Source organism: Capsicum annuum, unplaced genomic scaffold (assembly GCF_002878395.1).
Source record: "Capsicum annuum cultivar UCD-10X-F1 unplaced genomic scaffold, UCD10Xv1.1 ctg1935, whole genome shotgun sequence".
Taxonomy (NCBI): domain Eukaryota; kingdom Viridiplantae; phylum Streptophyta; class Magnoliopsida; order Solanales; family Solanaceae; genus Capsicum; species Capsicum annuum.
In genome coordinates this window covers 325,406-334,706 of record NW_025825190.1, presented here as the reverse complement: position 1 = coordinate 334,706, position 9,301 = coordinate 325,406, and the positions used below count along the sequence as shown (strand labels likewise).

Below are 9,301 nucleotides of genomic sequence, written 5' to 3'. Positions count from 1 at the left end.
TATTGAGTCAACGGTAAATAGGCCTAAATAAGTAAACGATGAATCAAATCAAAATGAGGCTTCTAATCGGTCATCTATGTTCCCTCAACAAGGTAAATCCGTTGGGGGATCCTCAACCTTTCCCTTGACTATCTTAGAGAAGACTCAAGCTCATCGATATGTGTTACTTAATTGTGTAGCAGTGCAACCATTTATAGAGTAAGAGGTTAATCAATTTAATATTTGAAAATATTTATAGAGTAAGAGGTTAATCATTGATGAACTACATATTATATTATCATAGAAATGAATGATCTTTTACTAAGATATCTTTTTTCTTATTTGTGTTCTGGGGTTCTAAATGTTATATAATTGCTATGCTGGAAATATACTTATGGTAAGTATCTTCAATTTGAAAATATTTTCTTTAGAGATAAGTTAATTTGTTTCTTTTTCAAGTTGTAGGTAAAAATATTTCATTAATGATCTAATACAGGTTTTTTTGTTGATTTTAGATATTTCGAAGAGAAAGTGTGAACATAATGTTATGAAGTCAATTCAGTCGACACATACTTTAGAAGATGCATCCATATCACAAGCAAACAAGTACAAACTACCATTAATAGCATTTCTTCAATCGAAACTTCGAGTGACATGTTCAGTCTCAACCACATCACAACTGAATTGATTAGTTTAAGACACAACACAAAGGAATCCAAAAGTTCAGGCTGCTCCATCAGTTCAGCCCACAACAAATCAAGAACCATCAATTCAGTCTCCAGCATGTCAAGCACTATCAAATCTGACTTCGTCATTTCAGTCCGTAGCGCAGCAGGTACAATCACAAGTTGCTCCATCAGTTCAGCCCGCAACAAATGAGGAACCATCAATTCAGCCTCTAGCACGTCAAACGTCATCAAAACTTACTTCATCATTTCAATCCATAGCACAACAGGTACAATCACAAATTTCTCCATCAGTTCAACCTGTAACATATCAGGAACCATCACAATTGCCTTTATTAATTCAGGCTGCACCACAAGAAACATCATCCTAAAAGCTGCAGCACAGTAAAAACCATCATTTCAGGCTGCAACATTACAAACACAATCACAACAAGCTCTATTATTTCAGCCAATAGCAAAACAACCATCCCCCAAAAAGTATACTGGTCGTAAGTCAAGCAGATATTGGACGGTAGATGCAGTAGGTAAGATTGTACACTTCATTTAATTTGTTTACATCTGATTTCATGAGTTTTTTTATATGTCCATATTATCGTTCAATATGATTTTGAACACACCATTATCTTGTGTGTTCCAGACCTTTGACTGTTCTATTTTGGAACTCTGATTTCCATATAGAGTGGTCATGTGACCTGGAACATGATAACATTAGGTTTGCTACTAGCTGGCTTTCCCTTTAACTTAATTCCTTTTTATGCTACCATTTTGTTGGTTCAAATACTCATTGACCCTCTATTTCTAGAGTTGAGTCTGGATATCATTAAGCCAATTCCTAGAATCATTGACCCTCTGTTCAGTACTTCCCAAGGCCTTAGTATGTAGTTGCTTAAGTGAATTTTTCACCAAAAATTCTACATATTGGACCCTTTATACTCTACAAAAACCTGCCATCATCAGCTAAGGTATTCAAAAATCTGAATGGACCTCGTCGATTTGAAACAACCGCTAGAACCTCCAAGTGAATTGGTGAATGATATTAAAAGTGATTTTCTAAGAATTGAGCTGTAAAATGACCATAGTGACTATTACAGCAACACTTTATTTGTCATATAAAGAATGTTTTTGAAGTATAACACAGCACTTGCTACACCAATCTTCTTTGATTTTTGTAAAGATTCACATGGGGCTATGAAAAGAAGACACCTGAAGGTTAGTAACATATTAAATTTATCCTGTGAAGAATGTATCATTGTTGAATTTGATGATGTTGCACCAGTTGGAGAAGCACAAGGTCTTCTTGCAGGTTTTTGTGGGCTTTCAGCTACTGACAGCTCTATTTTTCCAATTGGCTTTGTGAAATGGAATGATTTACCTGTGTCATACTTTAATCGCTACTTTGGTCAAATTATAAAGATATAAACTATATATTTTTATAATTATATCTATATATTATGTATGCATACTTTATAATTGACATGGTTATACATAATCTAACCAGTATTTTATTTCTAAAGCCCCAATTTTCTTTTGAAACAACCGAGTCAATTGCACGACGCTATGCTTATAATTCTATTTCAAGAAAGTGGGATTCAAGGAGGCTAAAGTTATGGGATAATACCTTTGACCCGCTTAAGAGTAGATCTAAACTTATGGCTAATGTTCCCAGTGGAATTTCACCAGATCAATGGACTTCTTATGTTGATTATCTTTTGGACAAGAAAACGCAGGTATGTTCTTAAATACTTTATTTGGAGCTGAACATATTGTTTGTATATTGAATTCAAGTATTTCTTTTCAAGAAAATGTGCAAGCAAAATGTTGAAAACCAAAAGAAACAAACTATTCCACACACTAGTGGCTCCAAATCTAACGTGAGAAGAAGAGCTGAAATGGTAAAATATATTTTTTTTCACTATATTTTAATTTAGTTTATTAAACATAAACCTATACTTAATTTGTTAAGTTAATTTTGATTGTAGATGGTTGAGATTGGACATAAGCCTGGACGAGCAGAACTTTATCTTGCTATTCATAAGAAAGAAGATGGATCATACGTGAATGAGGCATCAAAAGAGATTTGTGTAAGTACCTCTGTTGAGAATCATTAACAATTTGTAGTATTTATTGTGAAAGTGAAACTAGTCTTTTCTGTTGATAATTTTCACGTGGAAATTTAGGGTTCGTTTAGTCGAAATGAATTGTGTGACAAAAGAGCTTTTAGTTCAACATGTTCAAAAAGAGTGTTGTGGGAGACATGTCTGTTTTCTTCTCTTTTAAGGCAACAACCTATAAGAAGTGGTATGGGTTGCATACTTCATTGCTTAAATTCCACAGTTAGTTTGAACTTTGATATGCTAGGTCTGTCAGCTGTTTGAGAACTTTAAGTTTGCCACTGGTGTTGTTTCTCCTTACCTCCTAGTTAGGCGCTGGTGTTGGTTTTCTATACCTTATTCAAAGTTAAGTCACTGCTATCTGCTTTCAATATTCATGTTGACACTACATTGAGTTTAGAGAGATTTCAGGAAATAGCACTTTCTCCAGTGTTGACACTGCATTGAGTTTATGGCTTCTTGTTTGACTGTAAGGGGTGATTAAGAGGTTAATGGGCTATTTTACTTACTAGCTTGATGGTATCTGCACAAGAGTGCTGCTGCTTAGTAATGTGGTTTGATGCATTTTTTTTTAAGATCCAAAAAGACTTAAAATGAGAAGAGTGATCCCATTAATCTGAAAAATGAAGAGGAGTGATTAAATCAATATATTATTCATCTGCAAAAAAAGGCTAGATCAGCACCTTGTTAGTATGCATGTGAGCCAACATTTGAATTACTAGAAAATAACAATCAGTCAAGTAGGAAAAAAAGTAATCATAAGTCTTAAACTCAAGAGTTTCTGTTTGCGTTTATTTTCTTATAATTGGCTGAATCTCTACAATTACTATGAGCCAAAACATTCCATGACGAATTTCTTCTATTTTACATTCCATGGCAAAACATTCTAGACAGTTCATGTTTCATGTTTTAGAGGAACCAGACTCATAGTGATGCTGAAACTTATTTACCAGGTAGCGGGGGACTTTGATTTTAGGGAGGAAGTTGTGTGGACTTTGATTTTAGGGAGTAAGTTGTGGGGACTTTGATTTTTTCTTTTCACAGAACTTAATTACCGGGTAGAGGTCATTCGAATTAGAACGTTTTCTTTATTTGAACGTAAGATTATTGATATGAACAACTTTTGTTACCTGGTTTGTTTCTTTAGAACACCAACTTTTCAGTTCTTGTAGACCTTCCTTTAGATAGTCCCTGTTGTTAAATGAGAAGCATTCACGTCAAAGCAACAAGTTGAAATATTTTCATATATCCGGCGTTAGGATTGAGGACATGAATTATTTTCTTGCTTAACTCATATAGTTCTCTGAACTTTCTGTGCCGTAAGCTTTCAGCATATTCCAGAAGTTAGTTTCAATTCATTTTAAATGAAGAACCAATTTCTCTAGAAACTCTAGTAGTAGTTCCTGACTCAGGGGTCTATCAGACCCCACTAGTGGCTAAAAAGCGTCGTTTTTTGTTCATACACGTATCTTCTTGGAATGTCTCCCCAACCCCAACCTTCTTTGATCTTCTCTTATCTTGATGCTCTGCTGGTTGTCATGATTTAGGCAAAAAAAATTCTCTTGCTTACTTTTTTTTCTTTCTTCTTTAATTTTCCATTACTAATTGAAGTTATATTATGGTTTTTGTGTTGTACTATATTTAGGAAAAAATTAAACTCGCGGTAAGTCAAAGTACCGTGGACGAGTCTAAAGTTTCTCCCAATGATGATGTTGATAAGGTACTAGGAAAAGAGCATTCTGGAAGGGTAAGGTGCTTGGGATTAGGAGATGTTCCTAGCAGATACTTTAAGCAAGTACGTCCTCATTTTGGTAGTATGAGTTCTTCAAGTAGTAACAGTTCATGTCCATCCAATTGTCAAGAAAACTACGCTCAAATGTTAAATGCTCATAAGGAAAGCCAAGAGAACTACAAAGAAATGGTGAATTCTCACAATCTAATGATGAACACTTTCAAGACATATATGATAATAAAAGAAGGCACGATGCCTGAATAATTTGCAGTATTTTTCACTTCTCCTACCGTAAATAATTTTCTTGAATTAGCTTTTTCATTTGAAAAAAATTAAGTTGATATGTTATTGTAAAATAATTAGCATTCAAAGACCTTATATAATTACTATTTGTATTTATGTTTTTGCAGCCAAGTGATGCATCTAGTGGACCTCTTTCGGATGTGAACGAAAGATCATTTGTTGATAGTTATTCTAGCCATAATCATTGAAGTTCTTTGTAATCATATTAGTGTTCTGCCTAACAATTATGACAATATTAGCGAATCGTTGGAGTAATATTGTGTGTAAATTAAATTAGTCTTTAAGACTAATGACAGCACTTTGTGGTACGTTTTTAATTATGATCTAATATATTTTGATTTTTATTGTTATTAAAATGTATTTTTATTTTATCCAAGTACAGTGAATGATATATATATATATATATATATGAAAATTATTAAATAATATTCAAATTTAAATATTGATCCTGGAGACTATAATTATTCTTTTTTAAAAATATCAAACTAAATTGTGGGGGTCTTGACCCCTGCAACGTATCTAGAACAAAGACTATTGCCGTTGGTTTTAGTTTCCATATTGCGGGGGTTTTAACCGCCGTTAACAGATTGCAGCGGTAAATCAAAAACCCCCGTAAACTAATTGTGACGCCTGTAATTGTGGGGGTTTTGAAAACCACCGAGCTATCATTTAGTGGGGGTTGTCAATCTCCACAATCTGTAAATATAACCCCCCCCCCTCCCCAAAGTGAGCAATTTTTTGTAGTGATAATTAGTTATTAATCTTTTAATTTTCACTATTTCAGCCATCATATTTTAAATGAATTTCATACGTCTAAAAATTGATTTCAATCTAGGTCATTCTCATTTCATAGACCACGGGTCTACGAACAGAAGCAGGTCACTGTTAGAATCAAAATGTCAAAATAACTCTTCCACCATCAATCAGTTCACTACACACATCAATAATTGAAACCAAAATCCAACATGCAGTATCAAAATACAACAATTTCCTAAAAGTCAAACTAATGCACCTAATCAAACTAATTAGCTATTAATCTTTTAATTTCTACTATTTTAACAACCATATTTTAAAAGAATTTCATACGCCTAAAAATGGATTTCAATCTAGGGCATTCTAATTTCATAGACCACTAGTCTATTTCATAGACCACGGGTCTACGAACAGAAACAGATCGTTGTTTGAATCAAAATGCCAAAATAACTCTTCAAATAACGATTATCCCACCATTCAACACTTTTTGCTAAACAAAATCGGAACTAAACCAAAATTCCTTAATCAACTAAATTCAAAAGAAAAAAAAATTCCTACATCACTACGAATCGATTAGCAAAGAAACCCGTTTAAATGGATCTAGAAATGATCACAACTTGATTTTAACTAACCTTACGAAGCAATAACGACCCCTTAGCTGCTGGAGAAGAAGAAGACATGAAAATGAAAATTTTGGGATGAAGGTTTCTTAAGCGGGAGTTGAGAAAATTGAAGAGGTGAGAGAAAGAGGATTTTTTTGGATATTGAAATAAGTGGAGGGTGCTAGTGTATTATATTAAATTTGCAAAGTTCTAAAAATGATAAAATGGTCCCTTGATCCACCTGTGGGCCCCACTTTTTCAATTTTTTTCAACTTTTTATACTCTAACCCTAAAAATTAAATCAAAAATAATTTTAGTGGGTAAATGACAAAATAGTTTTGGAAGTGGGTACTCTTGCCAATTTTTTCCGAGCTACAAAATAATAATTATCTCTTGATTTTTTAAGCGGAACAAGTAAAGTTAAATGACCAGTTATAGTAAACATAAAAAGATGGAAGGATTGAGTATCTATTAAAAAAAAAAAAGTTGACTTACAAAGGGAATTTTCGAATATAGACCAAATAATTAATGGCGCACCTTTCTCCAATTAATCCATGCAACAGACGAAGTTCATGCACTCCAAAGCCCTATAAATATAAAAGATCAGCAAATTAAGTAGTCATTACTCAAAGACAAGCCATTTTCTTTTCTCTAATTAATTAACTTCGAGAAAAATGAGAATCCAAATTCTTCTTCAAGTCATCATGATGTTATTCTTCCATTCATCATCTGGAACGAAGATTAGTTACAACGTGCAGAGTTATGGAGCCAAACCTGATGAGAAGACCGATTCAACAAAAGCATTTATGAATGCATGGGCTGCAGCTTGTGCTTCCACAAAGCCTGTCATGATATATGTGCCACAAGGAAGGTATTTAATAGGAAGTGTGGCATTTTGGGGACAATATTGCAAGAATAAAGCTACTACAATAAAGATTGATGGTACCTTAGTGGCTCCCTCTGATTATAGAGTTATAGGTAATACTGGAAATTGGATAAAGTTTGAGAGAGTCAACGGACTCAAAATTTCTGGTGGAACTTTTGATGGTCAAGGTGCTGGTCTTTGGGCTTGTAAAACCTCAGACAAAAGTTGTCCTCCTGGTGCAACGGTATGTTCCATCTTTTTATTTAATTTTGTTATTTTATTATTTTCTTGAAAGTTGTGATGCAATGGAAAAGAGTTGTCACCGTATGGCCAGGAGGTCACATGTAGAGGCGAATCATAAATGTAAATTTGATGTGTGTTTATCACTGACTAAAGTCTAAGCACATGCGGGATCATAAAGATTGAGTTCTTATATTCCTCCTCTTCATGCGGGATATAAAGTCTACGCACGCCGGGCTGCCCTTTTGTACAATTATTTTGTTTTAATTAACCATGAAATAGGCTTTTGAGCTAGCTACTCGAAACTCATCTTTCTCTAAAATCTAATTTACTCATTGTCCATATATATAATTTATATATATATCGTGTTCAAATTTTGATTTCTTTTTTTGCATTGGAAAAATGTGTGACATGCAGACACTTGCCTTTTACAATTCAAACAACATAGTGATAAGTGGATTGACTTCATTAAATAGCCAGATGTTCCATGTGGTTATAGATGGGTGCCAAAATACTAAGCTACAGGAAATGAAAATTTCAGCCTCAGCTAGTAGCCCAAACACTGATGGGATTCACATAGAAGGTTCTTCTGGTGTCACCATTTTGAAAACTGTAATTGGTACTGGCGATGACTGTGTATCAATAGGCCCTGGCACCTCCAACATATGGATTGAAAATGTCTCCTGCGGCCCTGGTCACGGCATAAGGTAAAATGACAAATTAAAAGCTCATGCATATATAATAAAATTTCAGTATAAGATTTTTCCTTATTAGATTTAAGTTATATATCCTAGCAATGTAATTGTTTTTTACATTATTGGTATTTGTTACACGGTCAGCACGTAGAACTAAACTCTTCGTTCTCTTTGATTTGGCTACCTTCACTCTTGAATCTTTTAGGGGGGTTTGGCAATATGCTAAAACTTTTCTTTCTGTGGGCAATTCTTTTTGCAGCATTGGAAGTTTAGGCTGGAGTATGCAAGAACCTGGAGTTCAAAATGTCACAGTAAAGACCACTACATTTAGAGGTACTCAAAATGGTCTGAGAATAAAGACATGGGCAAGGCCTAGCAATGGATTTGTGAAGGATGTTGTCTTTCAACATTCTGTGATGGTTAACGCCAGATACCCCATCTTAATTGACCAAGAATATTGCCCTGATCAAAAGAATTGTCCTGGCCAGGTACTCTTGCCGCATTTAGAAATTAGATTGAACAACATATTTATATTTAAATAGTTATGTGATCTTCTAAATCAATTACCTAACCATCTAAATTTATGTTGTACACTCATTTTTCATATAGATCTCCGTTATGTGATTCGGATATCTAACTTGCAATCGTATACAAATTATGCATGATGACGATGACTTAAGAAAAGTCCAATGTTTATGTACATTAGGAAGTAACTGTACGTTTTTTAAATTCACAGGTATCAGGAGTTAAGATACGCGATGTAACATATCAAGACATTCATGGAACATCAGCATCCCAAGTTGCTTTGAAACTTGCTTGTAGTAAGGCTTATCCGTGCCAAGGGATTAGACTGGAAGATGTAAATCTAACCTTTAAAAATCAACAAGCACAAGCATTATGCTCCAATGCTGTTGGAACTTCCTATGGTGTAAATAAACCAGAAAGTTGTTTGTAGTTTAACTAGATTTGGTATATAATCATTTTGACTATACTGTTCTCCCTATTCATCGGTTAGGAAAATAAGTGCATTCATTACGTTGGAAAAAGTATTAGTGAAATGTGTTACGGATCGAAATAATCAGGACATCATGTGGAAGTTAACAACTGGAAATCTTGAACCACGATAAATCAGACCCAAAAAAAAGTTATACTCCCTCCATTTCAAAATAATTAAATTATTGGGATATAAAATACCCTTTAAGAAAAATATCTGACATAATTTGTAGATTACTTTCTACTTTTACCATTTTAATGATTCTTAATATATTCTTCTAGAAAATGTGAAGTGCTTAACAATCTCATTAAGGATATATTCCCTCCGTCCCATTTTATTCG

The 9,301-nt window shown here is 33.9% G+C and overlaps 2 protein-coding genes across 2 annotated transcripts; both read left to right on the top strand.

Annotated features, from left to right (window-relative positions):
* The first annotated feature begins 1,781 nt into the window (after positions 1-1,781).
* LOC107841207 lies at positions 1,782-2,746 on the top strand. The gene is made up of 3 exons (XM_047402340.1): positions 1,782-2,039; positions 2,180-2,557; positions 2,645-2,746. The coding sequence occupies exons 1-2, from the start codon at positions 1,782-1,784 to the stop codon at positions 2,402-2,404; spliced, it is 483 nt and encodes a 160-aa protein (XP_047258296.1). The 3' UTR covers positions 2,405-2,557; positions 2,645-2,746.
* Positions 2,747-6,818: 4,072 nt separating this feature from the next.
* On the top strand, positions 6,819-8,921 carry LOC124890518 (polygalacturonase-like). The gene is made up of 4 exons (XM_047402345.1): positions 6,819-7,275; positions 7,689-7,978; positions 8,226-8,454; positions 8,703-8,921. Exons 1-4 carry the CDS (start codon positions 6,841-6,843, stop codon positions 8,919-8,921), a joined length of 1,173 nt encoding a protein of 390 aa, XP_047258301.1. The 5' UTR covers positions 6,819-6,840.
* Positions 8,922-9,301: the final 380 nt, after the last annotated feature.

Coding starts and splice junctions, on each gene's coding strand:
- LOC124890518 (XM_047402345.1), top strand. CDS start 6,841: ATGAGAATCCAAATTCTTCTTCAAGTCATCATGATGTTATTCTTCCAT. Junction 7,979..8,225: donor GGCCCTGGTCACGGCATAAG/GTAAAATGACAA, acceptor TTCTTTTTGCAG/CATTGGAAGTTTAGGCTGGA. Junction 8,455..8,702: donor AAAAGAATTGTCCTGGCCAG/GTACTCTTGCCG, acceptor TTAAATTCACAG/GTATCAGGAGTTAAGATACG.
- LOC107841207 (XM_047402340.1), top strand. CDS start 1,782: ATGTTTTTGAAGTATAACACAGCACTTGCTACACCAATCTTCTTTGAT. Junction 2,040..2,179: donor TGAAATGGAATGATTTACCT/GTGTCATACTTT, acceptor TTATTTCTAAAG/CCCCAATTTTCTTTTGAAAC.